Source organism: Sphaerodactylus townsendi, linkage group LG03 (assembly GCF_021028975.2).
Source record: "Sphaerodactylus townsendi isolate TG3544 linkage group LG03, MPM_Stown_v2.3, whole genome shotgun sequence".
Taxonomy (NCBI): Eukaryota; Metazoa; Chordata; class Lepidosauria; order Squamata; family Sphaerodactylidae; genus Sphaerodactylus; species Sphaerodactylus townsendi.
The window spans coordinates 64,791,039-64,811,909 of NC_059427.1; the positions used below are offsets into that span (position 1 = coordinate 64,791,039).

The 20,871-nt window shown below is 41.6% G+C and overlaps 1 protein-coding gene across 3 annotated transcripts in view; it reads right to left on the reverse strand.

The window, feature by feature from the left end:
* The window catches only part of NISCH (nischarin), a 43,057-nt gene that overhangs the window by 18,663 nt on the left and 3,523 nt on the right, over positions 1-20,871 (reverse strand). For all 3 annotated transcript variants that reach the window (XM_048487647.1, XM_048487648.1, XM_048487649.1), the window contains exons 2-12: positions 17,903-17,986; positions 14,433-14,615; positions 13,530-13,578; positions 12,853-13,016; positions 11,068-11,163; positions 10,173-10,268; positions 6,983-7,135; positions 6,587-6,655; positions 5,306-5,491; positions 4,130-4,258; positions 1,601-1,714 (exon numbers count right to left, since the gene is read on the reverse strand). In XM_048487647.1, coding sequence (XP_048343604.1) covers positions 1,601-1,714; positions 4,130-4,258; positions 5,306-5,491; positions 6,587-6,655; positions 6,983-7,135; positions 10,173-10,268; positions 11,068-11,163; positions 12,853-13,016; positions 13,530-13,578; positions 14,433-14,615; positions 17,903-17,986 — 1,323 coding nt within the window. The remainder of the gene's footprint in view (positions 1-1,600; positions 1,715-4,129; positions 4,259-5,305; positions 5,492-6,586; positions 6,656-6,982; positions 7,136-10,172; positions 10,269-11,067; positions 11,164-12,852; positions 13,017-13,529; positions 13,579-14,432; positions 14,616-17,902; positions 17,987-20,871) is intronic.

A 20,871-nucleotide genomic window follows, 5' to 3' on the forward strand; every position in this document is an offset into this window, starting at 1 on the left:
AAATAGGAGACAAATTGTTCTTGTATTGCTCTTTCCGAATATACTGGAATACCATTCTTTTTGATACCTGTTATAATCCTTCTTCCAATTTCTTTCCTTAAGTAGTGTGCTAGAAATCGACCTGGTTTACTGGCATGCTCAAACATTTTTTTGCTTCAAAAAGTGCTTTTTTTGCATTTCTTCCATTTATAATAAATTGAATTGGTGTCTCAGCATCTTTTAACCACTACACTATGCTGATAACAAGACTTGTTGGTGTCAACTCACTTTCCCCTGTATCATCCCTGCCACATTTTCCCTTTTTCCCTCCTCCTGGCAACCCCCATCTCCCCACTGTACCTGTCAGGAGGCCTGTTATTAAGGGGATTTTGCTTTTGCTGCTTTCTGGACGCTGAGGGTGGAGGAAGGGGATAATTGCATTTCTAACTGACTTTCCTCTGTCTTCTGTATGATGTTATACTGTACCAGGTGCTGCCCAAGGTCAGTGCCTGGCTGTCTTCACTGTTATCTCATTTGCAGTTATTTTGGGTGCAATGGAGGGGGTGCACCCTGCTTTAACTATTGCGTTTTGCACGGGCAAACCTTAGTTCTGGCATTGACCAGAGAAGATCTCAATACTCAATAAACTACTGTTCTTTTACATGAGTTTGTTTCAGTTTTTGGGATTCTGACATTACCCTGGTTCCTTTTCCATTTATGCCTCTTCCATAATGGGAACACAAGGCAACTTCCAGCATCCTCCTATCCTGTTATTTCCTCAAAACAGTCCTGTAAAATAGATTAGGCTGAGAGACAGTGACTGGCCCATGATCACCCAGAAAACTTCCATGGAAAAGTGGGGATTAGATCCTGGGTCTCCCATATCTTAGTCTGAAACTCTATCACATCTCACCAGCTTTTGTAGTGTGGATCCTGTTGAACAGTAGAACTGGGCCTGTGGATGTCAAGCAAGTCAGATGGTCTCAAATTACCCCATGGTTGCTGCAGGAAATCCTCCCTCAAGGCCAAAACAGCCCTGCAAAAAGCCCTGTCCAATCCCACTAATCTTTACTGATGGAATCCAAAGTTTGAATGCTGGCAATGTTTCAGTTGCCTAGCAACAGACAAAGAAGATAGTTGTTTCTTAAAACTAAAAGTTAGATATATTAGTGTGGGAAATTTTAACCTCCAGTGTATTTTCAAGCTTTCAAATTTTTCTGCAAATGTCCCCCTGTCAACCACCTCCACCAGGTACAAGGAAAGTTCTGTCTTGTTCGTTCCTGGCTCCAGTTGCTGAATAAGAATCTACAGATTTAGCCATGTTAAGAAGTAGATATATTGATGATGTTCTGAATGTACTCACATTCTTCCAGCTATTCATTGATTTTCATTTAACATCAATAAACTGTTAAAATCATAAAGAAATCACTGTCGACTGGGCCACATCCATTGGGTATATTAATTTGCCTACAGGCTGGATAATATCCACCAAAAACATTCTACTGAATGGCTTCTTGATCATAAAACTGTTTTTCAAATTTATGTAAGACACTTTGAATCCTACTGATCAGGAGAAAAGCAGAATACAAATGTTTGGGATAAACAAATATTGAACTCTGACCTTTTTATCTGAGTTATTCATTTTGTATTTGACATCTTTTGCTTTCTGGATTGCCTTCAATACTTCTACAGTGTCAAGCTCCTTTTCAGTGGTTATAGTATTATCCAAACAGACCTAAAAAACATCAAGAAATTAGTCATAATCATTCCTCATCAGATAACGTGGGACCGAAGAAGAAACTAACCCAACCATCAGCTGCTTCAGAGTATTTAAACAGAGTGCAGGTCAGAAATATTTCAAACTAGCAGGGCACCCGTGCTTCGCTATGCATACTTCATCACAGGCTCTCTATGAATTTCGGGGTGACATTCAGCATACTTCTTTACAGCCTGTTTGTGAACTTTGGGGTGACATGCAGCATATTTCCTCACAGCCTGTCTGTGGACTGGTGGGTTTGTTTTTGCATATGTTGCAGCAGCTTCCTGTGGTTGTCTTTTTCTAATGCAATGTGTTATTGCTCTCTTTCACCTGGTGGGCCCCAAAAGATGTCATTTGGAAGCAGCCGTTGTATTTTCGAGATGCAGAAAGGAAGTGTTCTGCCATTGGATGCTGATGAGTGAGAAGGCTGTGAAGAGGTTCAGGGTAGGGTTGAAGGGCAGGGAGCTGGACTGTACCGCCACTGCAGCACATTCCTGGGGACTCATCCTGCCACTTCAGAGCACGACACAAAGCACAGGGTGATCGGAGGCTGAGAGCAATAAATTTGTCTTCACAGTAAGCAATCTGATGTCCATATGCAAAAACTGACAAATGTTTAGTAGGCCAAGGTGATAGTGTGGTTTGTAATCTATTTTGATAGTATTTGGCTGTAGTATTTGGTGTTGTTAACATGAGGGTGGGTGGAGAAGTACTTTTTCACAGCCTGTCTGTTAACTTTGGGGTGACAGCATACTTTTTTGCAGCCTGTTTGTGAACTTTGGGGTGACATGCAGCATATTTCCTCACAGCCTGTCTTTGGACTGATGGGTTTGTTTCCAAATAGGTTCACATGCATTGTGGAGGGCGGTGGTGAGTGCAGTTAATGAATGACATGAAGCTGGTGGTGTTGAACTGTCACTCTTAGAATGTTCGTGCAGCATGTCTGTGGACTGGGCGGTTGGCTTGCCCTTAGAATGTTCGCGCAGATGGCCAGAGATGAGAAGGTAAAACAGTAAATAGGTAATAAATTGAGTGAAAGTGTATATTTTGGGAAATCCTTTCTTAGCGAGCACCTGGAGTATGTAAGGAACAGGTGTGCCAAATTTCATGTGTGTGCCTTCGGTGGTTTTTGAGTTCTGTTGATGGTCATTTCCGCATGGCCACGCTGCGGAGGGTGTCGGCGTAAACGACCATCCCTCTGGCCTTCCGGCGCGTCGCACGGGCGAGGAGACACGCCCCCCTGCCCTGCGCGACAACTCTGGAGTCACAGGGCGGGGTGTGTGTCCCCTGGCCTGTGCAATGCGCCGGAAAGCCGGAGGGATGGTAAGGCGTTTGGGAAAGGGGGGGATGCACCTTCCAGCCGCTGCCGTTGGAAGCTGCTGTTTCTGAACAACCTTGCTCAGGGAGCGAGGTTCGGAAACAGCAGCTTCGCGCTGCTCGGGAGTTGTGAGGCTGGATGCGAACAGTCTCCCAGGGACTCTGTTTTTAGCGTCCCTGGGACGCTGTATTTGGCCCGTGCGGAAAGGGCCAATTAGTCAGTCAGTCAGTGAGTGGTATTTCGCGTTTATATATATAGATAAATAAAACTAAATAAACAAGCCAAAATCAGTGCAGCAGTTTAAGCAACACAACACTATAACAAAGATTAAACAAGTCTTCAGAAGTGTTCCCTACAGAAAAAAATAGAAGATGCATCTATTTTATCATTGTGCATGTGTACAAAACTTGAATCATAAGAGAAAAAGAAACAAAAAGTACAGTTATAAAAGTTAATAAATATTACAGTATTACTGCAAATGAGTTAATCCATCTCATACTGGGGCTTCCTCTTTTCCGGCTGCTTTCAACTTTTTTTAGCATTAGTGCTAGTTTGCAAGACCTGTTAACAACAGGATGTTTCGGAGGACACTGATTCATAGAGTCAACATGAGCTGGAAGCAACCTGATGGCACTTAACAGACAGCATTATTGTCTTTTCCAGGGACTTTTGATCTAGTTACGCTTAGGGAAAAACTGGCTAGCCTGAGACAAATCAAAATAGGTTTGTGACACTTTAAAGATTAACCAGTGCAGGTATTCAGGAAGAGGAGGAAGGCAAGGGCAGAGCTGGTGTCACAGGACCAAGGGGGAAGGAAATGCAGGAGGGGTTGGCTCCCTCGGCAGGCACCATTAACCCACCAACAGTTTTCTAGACCCAGTTGTATTTGTTTGTACAACGGACTTTACTGTTAGTAACCAATAATGTATTAAAAATAAGGAAGCAGGCTATACCCCTCTCTCCGCTATTAACACCATACTGATGATCAGTAAAGCTGACCATTTCCAATTTGTACTTTGCATGAAAGTGAAACAGTCAGATAAGCCATTAAATACAAGTCTATGAAGAATTACCTCTGAGGCTCTGTCACCAAACTGAGCTAATACTTTGGTCCTGTAATCGGGAATAATGCTCAGAGGATTATTGGATAAGACCACTTTTTCTAAACATGGGAGTCCTCCTAGGTTCCTTATTTCATCAATCTGAAAAATACAGATATATGCAAATTCAAAACCTTAAAGTATCAGACATCTTTTCAAATTACCATTGGAAGTTACATAAGTGAATAATGCTCCAACAATTAAAATGTATTGTACCCTGTACAAAATACACAAACTATAGGCTGGGTCTTGTGACTCTCCTGCTAAATTGGATCCCTTCCACCAAGTCTTCCTCAAATTAAGGCTTCCTTCAACTTTGTTCTATATCAAAGGAAGGCTTTTTCTACCACAAAAAAGGCTCTTTCTATTGAAAAAAAAGTATTTCTCCTTTGAAAGAAGACATAGCAGAAGAGTAATCTGATTCAACTTAGTGGAAAGAATAATACGACCATATACATTTCATTACACACACCTAGAAGTATAAAAGGATAGCTGAAGGCAGAGTTATGCAAAAGGCACCTAGAATGTATAGTATTCCAAAGCATAGGTGAATTACATTACATTGCAAAACATACATAAAATCAGATCCAATCAAAAGAGCAAAGAATCCCATCAGAGTGAATGTGGACTACTTACAACTGGTGCAAACAAGGAATTATTTTACACTACTTAATCACTCTCTTTAAAGTGACTGGCTACAGATAATGGCAGCAGAGTTCTGTATTCAACTCCCTTTACAGACAAAAAAATATTGTGTCAAGAACAAAATTATCAGAAAATGTGCTTATATTGCATTTCTTATTCTATTTTGCAAATAATCCTCCACCTCCACGAAAAATGGATTTATTATTGTCAACAGATGAAATAGTGCTGCTGAGGAGAAAGATGGACTAAAACCTGTTGAGGGGAAAGTTGAACTTAAACTTTCTGAGACCAGCTGACGATAGGTTTCTTTCTTTGGATCTTTTTGTCATTCCATAATAGTTAAAACTTGCTAATATAAAAAGAGAGGCTAAACCAGTCACGATCCTTAGGGAATCAAGAACCAGATTATATGATTTGCATCTCAAGATAATGCAGATTTGTAGATTCCTTGTTGTCTAAGAATAATAACTGAACATGGAATTTTACTAATCAGCACTAAAATACCTGTTCTATTTTGTTGTTGCTAAGATCCAGGTTCACTAAGGAGTACAGTTTGTTAAGGCCACAGAGCCTTTCTAGAAGGTTCCCTGCTAAATTCAAAGTTTTGATGTTCCCAAGTTTTGTATGAATGCCTTCTAATGTCACAAGTTTATTGTATGACAGATCCAGATGAACGAGATTGTAGAGATGCTGGAAAAAGAATTAAAAAAAAACAGATTACATACTAATCAAATAGAATTCATACTATGTCTTCCTAACACACCAAGGTTTAGAAACTGCACACTTGTTACCCATTAATTCTCTTGAAAACTAGAATTAAAAGCATCAAATGTGATTCTAGAAGGCGATTGAAGAGAGACTGGCTTCATGCCCCTATAACAATCTAATCTACCAATTGGTTTAGCCTCTATGATCAAATACTATTTTAGTCATTGAAGTCTAAATTAGAATCTTTAGCCATGCAAGCCCTTTATGGTTAACTATTAACTTCCAATAGCATCTAAAGGGAAGCAACAATACAAGGAAGCTACCATATGTACTGGCACTTCCTTATCAGTATAATTTAGCTTCCCCTTTTTTTAATCAACTGGCATAAGACTTCTTAGAACTATGTTATAACATTCCTGATAGAGCAGTCTTTACAATCAAGTTGTTGTCCTCTTACCAAATGTATGTTTAAGATTCCTAATCTCAAGTACTGCCTATTGAAATCATGCTGTAGGAGACACAAGATCCTATTTTGCAATCGGCAGCACTTTTAGAAAGACAAGACATTTAATCTTCTTCTTTTGCTACATGGGTATAAATGGAAAAGGCATACTAGCTTAGCTTTTCAGGCCATTACTGCTCAATGAACTCTTGGCAAGGAAAGTAAATTATAATGAATTAGATTCCGGCCTCATGTTTTACAAGCACAGTGGTATTTCCACCAGCACAAAAGATGATTTTCACCAGTGCTTCAATGCAATTCTCAAAGGTCTCCTGTTCTGGAAGGGTAAGCAGAAAAGTTCTACTTGCTGTTGGTCCTTCAGTCCAACTCAGAATCCACATGACTTAATTATGGACCAGCATTCTTTAAATGAGCACAGAGAGAAAGAAGGAACAGAATGCAACCAATGAAAAGATTCTGTAATATATTAAATGCAGTGGACATCCCTACAATTAATTTTTATTATTACAGCTTTGATAATCTTGACAGTTATGCCATTTTCCAACACAAAAAAGCAGCGCTGATCTCAAAATGAAGAGAAGAATGTTATAAATCCCCATAAGTATAAAACCAACCTGCAAGTTCTCCACTAGAGGTACATCATTGTGGCTCAAATCCAAGAACTCTATCTTCGGCATCAGTTTCTAGAACAATGAAAATACAGCCTTTATACCAACTGGTCTCAATACAAATAACTGTGTGACTGATACTGTGTATAGTTACAAAGAGATTTGCATTTCAGTTTCTTAGACAGCAATCCTCTTCTGAAATTGCAGCAAATTTCCAAAGCAGTCTGTCACAGGGACAATCTATTAAGCACCCTCTGCCCAAGCCCTTTGGCTAGAATCAAACAAGTTACTTGAAGCAAGCCAATGTTCAAAACCCTCAATCTCTTCATTGTGAAAGTATCTGTAGGTGGTACTCATACTTTATCATCCCAATCTTTAAAGACATTTATAATGAGGTCTTACCACAGAATCATCAATTTTCGATATGCTATTGTGACTCATATCTAAAGTTGTTAATGTTTTCCAGGTTGGAATAACTGCTGTCACAGGATGACTTGAAGGTGCACCTTCAGGCTCCCACTGGTCAAATTCAAAGGCCTCAGGCACTAGGACCTCCTGTTCAGAACGTATGGAGTTAAATGTTTAACACAACCTTTTTTCTTGCAACATTTCATGATTCTTTTAAAAAAAATTTCTACTTAGAGTTTTAGCTCAGGAAACAATTACTAATTATTACAAGCAGAAGCAGGCCTGAAATATTAAGGGTGCAATCCTATATAGATGAATTTGGAAATAAACTTCATTAAGTTCAACAGATGGCACTTGTAACGAAAACAACCAAGCAAAACTTTCACGATACCATCTCCCTGAAACATGGTTACAGGACACAATCACTTTTGCATATATGGATGGCTGAACAATGTTAAAAACTATACGTAATCAAATTAGGATATGTAAGGGACTACGACTCTCTGTTCTCAATAAGTTGAACGTGTTCCTGATGCTGACATACAAAATAACAACCATTATTTGCAGCTGTTGTTCACTGCCCTGAGCCCTTCGGGGGAGGGCGGTATACAAATCTAATCAATCAACTCTTCTTCAGTACTGTACTTCCTATTAAAATATGTGAAATAATAATCTGAATTTTGAAGATCAACTTAAATATTTATGGATTTGCTTGCTTTCTATTGTTTAAAGAAAAAAATGGGGCACAGGATATACATTATCTATATATATAAAAAGCTAACCATTCGTTTGTTGGTCTTGCCCTAACGCCGAAACGGCTGGACGGATCGCCCCCAAATTTTCACATGACGTCCCTCCCTGTTGCGGGCAGGTAATCGGACCTTCAAATCGCCAAAAGTCCATATCTGAGCCAGGTAAAACGTCTTTTTCCTGGCGCACCAGGCCATGAAGCTGGCTCTGTTTAACTGTCACCCTTAGAATGTTCATGCAGCCTGTCTGTCTGTGGCCTGAGGGCTTGGTATGAGGGCTTAGAATGTTTGTGCACATGGGCAGAGATGAGCAGTGAAAACAGTAAATAGGTAATACTGTTAGGTAATACGAGTGGAAGTGAAACACATACACACTTTGCCATGTAAGACATCAGGTGGGGTTCCCCCCCTACACACACATGCACGTAACTTTCACTCTCTGTGCCTCACCCAATACTACCACACAACACACATACTCTCATACACATCCACTTCATCGTCACACACCTCTCTCTGCCCTCCCTCACCTCCAACTACCAGTTACCCACTTCCTCACCCATATTCGCCACAGCTCTCTTTAATTAAAAGCAAGCTGGAGTTTGCCTTTTTCTTCTAAGAAAATCTGGGGGGTAGGGGCAAACCAACACTACTGGCTCCGCTTCTTTTGCACGTGGCCCTTTAAAAACCCAGCGAGCTGGCCTCGATCTGAGCACCTCACCACCCTGCCTCTGCTGCCTGACTGGGATAGCCTCCTTGCCCCAGTTCTGCCTTACCCAAGCCAGGACTGTGCGTGTCAACCAGCCTCATGGACAGCGGGATTCGCACTCTGGACAGTTCCGTTGTGGAATGGAAAGGGTTACCTTATACTAAAAACCAAGACAGCACCATATAATAATGTAAATTGAAAAGGGAAAGAGGGATTCCATTTGACTACCCCAAAAGAAGAAGTAGTAGTAGGAGTAGTAGTAGTATGGATTTATATCCCCCCTTTCTCTCCTGTAGGAGACTCAAAGGGGCTTACAACCTCCTTGCCCTTCACCCCTCACAACAAACACCCTGTGATGTGGGTGGGGCTGAAAGAGCTCCGAAAATCTGTGACTATCCCAAGGTCACACAGCTGGTGTGTGTGGGAGTGCACAGGCTAATCTGAATTCCCCAGATAAGCCTCCACAACTCAAGCTGCAGAACTGGGAATCAAACCCGGTTCCTCCAGATCACAGTCCACCTGCTCTTAGCCACTATGCCACTGCTGCTCCCAAAATGCTATGCTGGGGATCATTGGACCTGCATGGACATCTGTGTGGGTTGTGGACTGTGATGAGAAGGACAATTGCCACAGCAACGCGTGGCCGGGCCCCATTAATTTTAAATAAAATGTTATAAATACAATACAATGCCAGCACTTTACTCATTCCTTTTCTAAAGAATGGCTGTGGTGTCCAATATATTTTGAACATTTTTTTGCTGAATAATCTCAGTTTAAGATCCATGGAGATAACAGGTATAAGCTTTAAGGCCATATCCCATTGCTTTGGCAAAATAAGGCAATCTAGCTCCTCACTCCATTCCTGTCCCAGGCTTAATTTTAACAATTCCTCTTCTTCCCTTCATAATTCCTAGACTAATTAGTTCACATCACCACCTTCACATACATGCTATGTTACACTTCCTGCCTGCCTTTAATATATTGACCAGGATCCAAAAATCTGTGAAACTAGAGCCATAAGCCCAAGCAAGGACTTGGACCAGGCCTCTTCCCCATCCTGCATATCAAACTGTTCTTGAAACTGATGGGGTTTTAAAGGATTTTATGATATTGTAGGGGCAGGGAATAGGTATTGCTGTTTAAAAGTGAAGAACTCCACTGGGACAATGCAATGTCTCTCCATGGTCTTGAGTATCCCTTTGGGTTCTTGCCAGTGCTTTCAAAAAGAGGAAATTCAGGATGTTGCTGTACACACACACTTGCACATATGCACCACTCGGGCAAAACGATATACAGAAGTCATAATGGATTGGAACCCTTTACCTATAAATCCAAGGGCTGCAAAATCTTCTCTGCTTCCCCCTACCCAAAGGTTTTTTTGACCCTGGGAAAGGTTGTTCCCACAGTCAATGGATCTGCATGAATTAATAGCCATGTGAGTTAGCGACCTGCAGTGGCAGAGTGCAAAATTGCTCCACTTGTCCTCTTTTGTGAGGGGAGCTCCACTCATTCAAGAGGCAAAAAGGCTCTCTTATTGCCTTCCTCTCCCCACTACAGCTTCCTGACTCACACTGCTATTCGTCCACACGGCTCCCTCAACCCCTGGAATAAATTCTGGGGTAGGAAAGGGGAGGGAAGGAAGATCTTGGACGCTCAGTGTCTTCCAGTGGGGGTTTTCAGAATCCAATCCATATGATTAACATGCATTTGGTTAAAATTTCAGCCTTACCATCATTGAAGTTGCTGAAAACTGAACACTCAGTGTTGCTAAAGTATTCTTTGAAGTTGTCAGCCCTTTAACAAGGTTTGCTCCACAGTGATTTATCTGTTGGTATTTGATTTAAAAATACAACATGAAAGAAAAATAAAACAGCTGTACTGGCAAGCAAAACTCCTATCTGATATGGTATGATGTGGCAGTGACTGATAGGACTTGGCTGCATGAACAGTGAATAATATCTTAGTAATAACTGTCTGAAATCAATTTATAAATATTAGGAACAGAATGAAAGCAACAGACTTTATACAATCACCATTTGTTCATGTGAGAGGGGAAAAATGCCTGGGGAAGAAAAGGAAAACAATAAAAGCATAAACAGAGATGCGGATTATTGAAATATGGGACTTCTCCACAAATATGCATGAGTCTAGTGCAGACTGGGAGTGCAACTTGCATGCACTCTGAAACAGCCCCAAGGGGCCATCATTTCCTTATTGAGGAACCTGGCATATACCAATGTTTACATTAAAATTTTCCCAAAAGGGTGAACAGCAGTTTCCACAGGGCCAATTTTCAAGTTGGAAAAATGTGAGTGTATGTGTCCTGTGTGTAGCTGTCCCATTTTAAATTGGGTGCAAGTATGTCTGGGAATTAAGTCCCCAGCACACATATGATCAAAAGTTCTCACCGCATCTATGAGAACTTTGTAACATCTAAATCAGCTGAGGCTTTGAAAGCTGACCCATGTAAGAATAAACAATACTGTCATAGCTCGACCAGTGACCTGATTCATAATACGGATAAACATAGTACAACATACAGTAATCACAAACAATTACGTCTGTAGAGCCTGCATTTGAATAACTTCTAGAAAAGTGTATACCAAGCTCTTTTACACCCATACCTGTATCTGATGAAGAGATTTAAATATCGATAGGTCAAAAGGCAGAAGATGTTCCTGAATGTTACTTGTTCCAAAAGGTCCACCTGCGCCATTTATCTAATAATAGAAAACAAGGTATTAAATGCACAAAAATATGCACGTTCACCAAACTGAATGTGAGATTATGACCCACAAATGTTCACAGCACCTTTCTGCCAAGAACCTACTAGTTACTATATTTGTAGACAATGTAGTACTGAGAACTTATCAGCAAATTTCTATAGATACAACGAAGATCTAAACTAAAGCTGCCACCTTGTGCTTGCATGTTGTCCTATTTGATGATAAAGGAACTTAAATCCTTCATTTTTGAACAGGATTTGGACATTTTCTTTTTTAAAAGAAAGCAGAAAATTATTTGTAAGATTTTAAAAATAAAATCCTAGATCTGAACTGTTCTGGGACCTACAGTTTGCAGTGAACTGTTCTAGCAAAGCTGAATAAGGAAATGTGGTTCAGGTTTTAGTCTGAAAGACATCAAAATCTAGGAATTGTAAAGGTCAATTCACATATATGAATGCCCTCACTAAGAAAATGTACCACTCCAAACACAAGCCACTTTTCTGAGATGAGACATCTCCTTTTATGAACACCATAACACCATAAGTGGGAAATGTGAATTGAGTCTTAACTCCACTGAAGAATATGGGTTTACTTACAACATTGAAATTAAACATAGATATCTTGTTCATAATCACAGTCATATATGAGTTTCAGATTAAGCTTTTGTACACATTGGCCCTCTTTCCTACTGCTGGACAAACAACAAGTAGAATGGGATGGGCGGGAGAACCATCTGTATCTGGGTTGAACATTTGAATATTTCTGGTCTGAATGTATATTCAAAAATACCTAATCAATACCTAATCAGAGCCCTTCGGGGATGGGGCGGTATATTAAATTAAATAAATAAATAAATAAAATAATTTGGATATATTTGGGTGTCTGCCCCCCAAAATTCCAGAAATACACAGGAATATTTTGGGACTAGAAGTTTAAGGCTCCCAGGACTGTTTTTCTTCAATTTTAGTGTCTGCATCAGAGACTTCTTGCCAGGTCTTAGTATTACCTTGCAGGTTAGATTGGATTGGATTCTCCAGTTTGATACTGATTCTATCGTGCTTGCCACAGTGGCCTATTGTTCTGCTGGGATTCTCTAATTTAACATTGGTTCTGCTTGGTTTATTGGTTCTGTTTGAGTTTGGAAGCTTTTGGCTAGAGGTTTCTTGCACTTGGGTGTTTGGCTATTGGTGTCTTTGCCCTGGAGAAAGACCACAGGAAACAAGGCAGATAAGCAAGATAGCTGGATGCACTTTGTTGAGGGGTTCATAGGACTGGACTCCTTGATTCAATCGACTTGACACTTGGGGGGGGGGGGGAGTCATTAGTGGACAGGCAGGACTAAATTCCCTGAAATTCTGGCTACTGCAGCATCCTGGAAAAAATCTATAGGGAATAATGGACCCCAAAATGTCTCAATTCTGAAAAAAATCTGAAAATCCAAAAGGCATTGGGGGACTCAAATAACACAGAAGACTGACATTTATGGCCATTCCAAAGTCCAAAATATGCCAATTTTTTAGGTGCACATCCTTAAACTGTACACTTTTTTAGAAAGGCTGAAAAAATAGTCATGGTGTCTTTTTCAGTCTCAAATGTTAAGACTTTTTAAAACGTAACAGTTGAGTTAGTTTATTCCAATGTGGTTAGTGCCCAGAGCAAGTGAGACGCTCTGAGACTTTTTACCTTTAAATATTTGAGTCTACATGTGAAATCCAGGATGTGACCCAAATCAGTTTTGGCATCTCCATTTGCACACGTAGGTTTTCCCTGACGCAGCTGTTGAGTAACAGCATATAACTGCAAAGGTCTAATGGTAAAGACTTCTCCAGCCATCAGCAACTGTTCCCCTGGAAAGCAGAAGTTCAGATTTAGCAAGTATTCACCTGAATTTCTAAGAACTGGATTCAGAAACTCATCAGAAGACACTGAGGGATGTGGATTTTTCTCTGATCCCCCTCCCCACAGGAATTCCTTCCAGTCCCAGAAAACTGACTGTTAGAGCTGTTGGATGTGCATAGAAAAAAATAACCATAGGGCTTGGAGGAGGGGTTTTTTTTTCACCATCTCACAATAGAAATATTTGTACCTAGCCACCTTATACTAATATCATTTAAGAAGAAGTGATGCACCACTGCAGTATAAGAAATTTCTAATACATTAAAGGAAAAGTCTTATTTGATTGTTCACATTATCTTTGAAGTTGTTATAAATTCAGTAAAAAATGGCAGCAGACACTAAGAAATTTAGAAGCCTAAATTACTGATAAGGGTCACTGGGGGTGTTGAGGGGAAAGTAGTTGTCATTTTCCTGCATTGTACAGGGGGTGTCCCTTCCAGCTCTGTGTTTCTATGATTCTATACCTTTGTGAAAAAGTTCTTCAGCCAGCGCTGCTGTGATCCCAATGATTTCCTGCAATGAGTAAGTAATGGAAATAAAAAGTGTATAGTAATTAAGCATCTGCCAGTAGTTAACATAACAATCCTTTCAACAACATAAAAGATTTAACACCACATCTTAGACATGCATTCAGGATTAAAATGATCTAAAACAGATATAAACCACCTTTCTGGTGAAGTGCCAAAAAAGCAACCCATACCTGTGAAGATGCTAGTCTTCTAGCAAACAAAAGAGAGGAGGAAGGAGATAAGGGCCATGCTTGCCTAGACACAGTGGGAGCACGCTGAGTCCTAGAAGTGTGGCCAGAATCTCAGGGTCTAGCCTCCATTTCAGCTGATGGCTGTGTAGGTCCAGGATGTAATGATGAGCATTAACTCATGCTCATCACCAGTTCCTGTGCCCCACTGGTGGCTTCTCAGCATCTCACCTCAGCTGCATGGATGTAGATCTAACCAGCCCTGTGTGCCTAGCAAAATAGACTGAATGCCAAATGGGCTAACATAAAATATTACTGGAAAGTACTGCTGTGGAATAAGAGAAGATAAAGCCACAAGACAAAAGGGAGCAGAAATGGGGAACAGGAAATCTATAGGCGGGAGCGTTTATTTCTGACCAAAAGGTACCATGTTTCAAAAGCTGTCTTTAACTAACTAGGCTAGATTCCTAGGCACTGCAATATGTGTGTGTGCATGTGTGCACATCTGTGCAGTGGCCTTGAGCTACTTTGGTGCGCATTCATGCTCATAAGGCAACATTGGAAATATGGCTTCCATTTGCAGGTTGTTCAGGGTGCAACTTGTCAGAATAAGAACTTAAGTAGACTGAATCGTGCAAATTACATTAAAATGTAGTAGAATGCAACTTACATAGAAATGAAAGTGTAAGAAGTGTGACAATACTTTGGGTGCAGCTAAGGGAAATTTAACAAGGAGAGTCTGTAGATAAATTTCCAGTTCCTTCTGTCTTTTTTCCACCAAGGTTTTGGAATTTTTGCCAATGATCTTCTTAGGAGGCAGCAAATTCTTATCTATCTTCTTATCAGAAACAAGCTGAAAAAAATGCCATGGTTCATTTTTTTTATTTCAATCAGGATTTTGAGAAACATATTGTTAAAATGTTTATACTAAAACACTATAAAATAGGATGAAATTGACATACTATCATTTATTTTGGCAGTTTTGACTAGAAAGTGCAATCTTAGTATTATGGAAGATGAATTTATAACAAAATAGATCAAATGCTCTTTAAACTGTCAAACGTAGCTGTTTATAACATGGTTCATGGATCACACGGGTACCTTTATTTTACTAGGAGAGGTGGAATTTATTCAGTGGGCCTAGATCCCAGCTGGCTCAGCTGACTGTGTATGTCCAGCAAGTAATGATGGGCATTAACATATGCTGACTATATCTAAATGGGGAGTTCGTGTCTTCAGCCTTACATTGTCCTCCCCGACATCCTGTCAGGGATAATCCAAGCTAGCCCAACCTCTTCAGATCTCAGAATCTAAGCAGGGTCAGGCCTGGCTAACATTTGGATGGGGACCACCATAGAAGTCCAGGGTCATAACACAGAGGAAGGCAAACCACCTCTTTTAATCTCTCACTTTGAAAACTTTATGGGGTTGCCATTAATTAGCTGTGACTTGATGATAGTTTACACACAAACATGCAAGGACATAAGACTCTTTAAATTCTGCTACCAGCAGGAAAATAGAAATTATTAATCTTCCTACAACCTCCCAAAATTTCTTAATTCAGTAATCATAGACAGCTCCCTGGCCACATAGTACAATATATCCTAATGATAGTGGAAAGTCTTAGGAATCCAGCTTGTTTCCCCATCTGTATCTTTGCAATCATGCACCCAGCTTTTTCTGTGGGGAAAATGGGATACCAAGTTCATTTTAAAAATGTGACGTTATCTGTAACTAAAGATGTTGGTTACTGAAAGGAAAAACATATACAGATGCAGCACAAGATTCATACGTCTTCTCTGATTTCCCCTCCTCCCTGGAGACATTTCTGGCCCTAGAAAAGGTTATTCTGGGACAAGTGTGGAGTAAAACCTATGTGGGCCAGGAGGCTGCCATGGGTACGGTAATGGTAAAATCACCCTTCCTGTACCTTCCATCAACCCAGCTTCTGCAGGAAAAAATGTTGTTAGTTTTTTTCCATGAAACTCCTCTTTAATTTTGCTTTAAAGAAAGCTCTGAGAATTAGCAGAGTGCATATTAACCATTTCTCTTCCACAGGTAACTTATGTTCAATGTTTCATTTTTACTACATGGTTTAACGATCTGTTAATCTCTAAATTGACAAGCAAGTGATTCAGTATCCAATAACTAAAATGACTTCAAATGAAAATTTCAAATCTTGTAGATAATGAAATGTTATTACTTCTGTAAGCTTCTAGTGAGCTTTCTGTGAGACTGCTAGTACATAACATATGGTTAAGTACTAGAAGATATTAAGAGAGGGGTGCCTAATGTAGTGGCTAGGGGCACCATGGAGCCTGCTGACACCTTTCCCAGCATCCACCAAGTGCCTTTAGAAAGTGGGTGGGGCCAGGTGGCAGAGGCGAAGCTACCAGGGGACTGGGGGTGCACAAAAATTGCAGGTTCATTTGTGCTTTTTTGGTATTTATTAGTGTTTTTTTCAGTTTTCGGCCTGAAGGGGGCGCAGTTTTTAGGCTAGCAGCACCAAAATTTCAGAGATTTTTCAGGAGACTCTCCTGATGATACCACCCAAGTTAGGCGAGGTTTGGTTCAGGGAGTCCAAAGTTATGGACTCCCAAAGGGGGTGCCCCATCCCCCATTGTTTCCAATGAGAGCTAATATGAGATGGGGGCTACACCTTTGAGGGTCCGTAACTTTGGACCCCCTCAACCAAACTTCACCAAACCTGGGTGTTATCATCAGGAGAGTCTCCTAAAGATACCCTGACATTTTGCTGATGCTAGCTTAACAACTGCATGCCTAACAGCAGGTACCCCCCCTCCCAAATTTCCCCAGATTCTCCTTTTAAATCCACCCCCTTCGGCATGGATTTAAAGGGAGAATCTGAGGTCCCCAATTTAAACATTGAAAGTGATGCTGTTTCAGGCTGGGGGAGAATCCACCTCAAAACAGCATCACTTTCAATGTTGTTTTAGCTGGGGACCCCAGATTCTCCCTTTAAGGTGGATTTAAAAGGAGAATCTGGGCTCCCTAGCTTAAACACCATTGAAAGTGATGCTGTTTGGGGGTGGATTCCAGCATCACAGCAACTGCCCATGGGGGGGAGGGGGCAAAACTCAGATTTTTGCACCGGGCCCCATTTCCCCTAGCTACGCCTCTGCTAGGTGGAGCTTTTGCTTAACAGGGCCTCTGATTGGCTACACTGATTGTTTAAAAATTATTCTGCAACAGCTTCCTCCATAGGACAAGGATCTTCACCACATTAGCATGTGTTCATTTTAAAGGGCATCCAATTAAACATTACTTCTGCTTGAAATGTTGCAGAGTTACTATTAGAGTCATACATAACCTCACTTCCTAACATTCTGTGGATGGTTCTACCTCCCATAGCAGCCATTTTACAATTTCATCCAACACCCTATGTCAAATTCTAAAGGTGTCTGCAGGCTTGAAAGGGTTTGTGATCCCTGTTACCCGGTACTAGACAATGCCTACTCCCAACTATATCTAGCTCAGAAATTCCCAACCTTTCTGAGCCTGCAGGGACATTTGGAATTCTAACATGGCATGGTAGGTGCAACAACAAAATGTCTGCCACAGGAGGCGCAGCCAGCCGTAAAATGATTGCCACAGCTTAACTTCAGCAACACAGTGCAGATCCTTGTGATGTGGTGGCAGATGCCGCTAAGGCAACTTAAAAAAAATCTGCAGAGCCAAGCCAATCTCCAGTAGTCAATCAAAAGCCTTGCTGGGCAAAATGCCTGCCTGGCCATGCCCACTTGTTTATTTATTTTATTAAACTTATATCCTGCCTCACCCCCGCCCCCGTCAGGCTCGTTCATGGAGAATTTTATCAAAAATACAACAAAAACTTGAGAGAACAGTTTGGGCCAATCACACACACTCAGCCTAAAGTTGTTGTGAGGATAAAACAGAGGAGGGCAGAATGATGTAAACTGCTTTGATTTCCCATTGGGGAGAAAGGAGGGGGGTTTATATGAAGAAATTAATAATTAAGTCTGAGAGTATCCTTAACAGGTTCACATTCCTTATTATGCAGTTATAGGAAGAATGCCAGCACACTGTGACACAGGCCGCCATTCACTGCAACACAACTGGCCCAGTGACTAAGCCACAATCAACTACTAGAATATTTACCTTTTCGTGTAGGTCATGGAAGTCACTGTATCGATGTTTAACTATCCACTGATGGTTCCCGACGCTGACTTGAATGATATATACCTAAATGAGAAACAGACCTTTAACTGACAGAGAAAACTTGGGTTGGATCCAACCAGCTAGTGAAGAAGAAAGCAAAGATACCCTTCAACCCATCTCCCACCACAGCTGTATTTGGGATCATTTGACCTTAATAGACAACAGAAATGTGCACTGGAGATTTTATTAAGGAGGGGAACCTGGCTGAGATGGAGTGAAAACGCTGGCTGGATTCAAGTCCGTTTCCAACCACGTTAGTGCTACAGCGGGGTAAAATACTTCTCAAGCACACCACAGACAAAAACACTGAGCAACTGACAGAAGGTTTAATTTGTAATACCTAATGCTCAGCATGCAAAAGGTAAGCTTTTGAATCAAAAAAGGATTTTTCTTCATAATAGTTCAAAAATGTTGCATCAAAACATTTATTTTAAACACTACTTCAAAGTCCTGTACTTCACTAAAGTTAGGCAAAAAATCAAGTATAAAGTAAGAAGTAGTATGCCTCAATACTACTACAACTAAACACAGTGTAGCTGTAGGGAACAATGTACGCGCATATATATGCCAATCATTCAGAACAGTGGAATTTCCTCATAGGCAGGAAATATATATATGATTACCACAACATAAGAATGAATGGCATTTGAAGATGCCTTGGTATGTTTCTAGCGCACACATTTTGATTACAGCATATTAATGTAGTCTTACATTATTAAGAAGTGGGTTGTGAGTCATTTACTCTTAAAGCTTGAAGAGTTATGCCTGGCACTTTCTTCATATGAACGCTCACAATACTGAAACAGTGATAAAAAATTTTTTTTAAAAAAACTCCACAAAAGAAACTCTTGGGTTGCGGCTTTAGAAACATCAAGCATGATTTCGCATCTCTCTGACTCGGCCATATTTATAGTAAAGGACAGTTTATTTTACTATTTTTTCCTGAATATCTCAAAAGAGTACCGGTAGATTAATATAGTGGGGACCTGCAATACTTGTGCCCCCCCCCCCCCCTTACCGGTCACTGTGAGCAGCCCTCAGCACCTCGGGCTTTAAATTAAATTCAAATTAAATTAAAGCTAAGAAGGGGAAGGAATCACCCTGGTGTGTATCGCAGCTCCTGTCCCCTCGTGGTTACAGCGCCCACCAGCAAGCCTCCTGCAGCTCCCAGCCTTCTGCCACTGAGCTCCTGCCCTTCCTGACCAACCGACATGATGCTGGTGAGCCCAGCACGCCCAGCATTGCCCAGAATCCTCCATCACTGCCTCCACTGTACCTTCACTGCGGCGGGATCGTGTCCCTTGTTAGTTTTCAACCATTGTTTTGTATTTAATAATACTGCAACATAAAATTAGAAGTATATTATACTGACAGCAGCTTGACTTTTTTTGCAGGGGTGGCGGCGTGGCGGTGGGGGGAGTGTGGCTGAGGGTTGGGCATGGGGTGGAGAGGAGGGCGAAGAGTCAAAATACGCCCCCCCATGTGACCCAGGCAAATAGTGTGTGGGTTGTATGCCCTTCTGACCCCCGTGCTTTTGCCAGTGGTCCTTCGGGCCAGGGACCACCAGTAGATAACTATCAGAGGAAAGTAGCATACAGGGCGATGCAGTTTCTAAAGTATGAGGGTCCCAGACCTCTCAAGGTCTTAAGAGCCAAAATCAAAATATAAAATAAAATAAAAGTTACATCACTGCAATTACTGGTTGTTAAGCTATCCGTACTGGACAAATGATGGGATACTCTGATAGGGGAAGAAGAAGGAGATCGCCTAACTATCAATAAACCAGTTCTTCCTTCCTTTTTTTCTCCCAGAGTCTGGATCATGATTGCAACAATTCAACTGGTTGAAATGGAACCACTGATACTCACATGGTTTACTCCCCTCCCCCTCTCCCCAAAAAACAGACAAAACCCTTGCCTACTCCAGTACTTAGGCATAATCTCTGGCTTTCATGACAAGGTTGCGTGAACTTAAAAATTAATATTAAAATCAATGCCCCTCCACTCATCCTACACACTAAAATTACTAATTAAAATTGCAAAGCTGGACAGAATCAGGGTGAGAAAGAAGCAGGAGAGATGCTTTGCCCCCCCCCCCAATACTCCCATTAGGAATCTGGACAATCTGAGAGGCCACCAAGCCCAGCAGCCGTTCCCCAGCCTGAGCCCGGAGCATCTGGGCCAGAGGGAGTGCAGCCACGCAGGCCTGACCCTGCAGGGCTCAAGTTGTGTGTGCCAAACCTGCCTCTCTCTGCTCTGTCCAGCCTGCTAGTCACCACAGCCCCAGCCAACCACAGGAGCCTGGCCCCAGCATCTTGCCTTCCTCAGTGGCCAGCCTGCATCCTGCACCTTCCATGCAGCCATGCAGCCATGCAGCCATGCAGCCATCACTGCCAAAAGGGTGCAGGGCTCGGCTGCTCTCTGCAAGGGAGAGTCAGCTCACTCGCCCACCTCAGGGGCTGCTTCGCAAGGCTGGGGGCTGCCATCTTCTCTCTTCCCCAAGCTGGTCAGGGGGCTTCTCCCACTGCCACCCCCAAACTGGCCTGGCCAGCAGTAATGTCTGACGGTGGCAGGGAACAATGCTTCTGAGGGCAGAGCTGGCTGCTTTGCAAAAGCTGTTGCAGCTAGATCGGGTCGCAGCTGGTGTTCTGCCCCAAAAACGTTTCACTCACCAGGTGGCCCAGGAACTGCCCCCCTACCGGCCAAAAATTCCTTGCTGGGCAGCACCCACTTTGGAAATCCCTAAGTTAGAGATTCAGAATAGAGTCTGCAACACCCAGATTTGAATCCTTCTCGTATGGCAGCTCATTGGGTAATTTTGGATTGGGTAATTGGGTAATTTTGGACCTGTCACATACTTTCAGTCTAAGATACCTCACAATGTGGCTCTGTGGATAAAAAGGAGAGTAA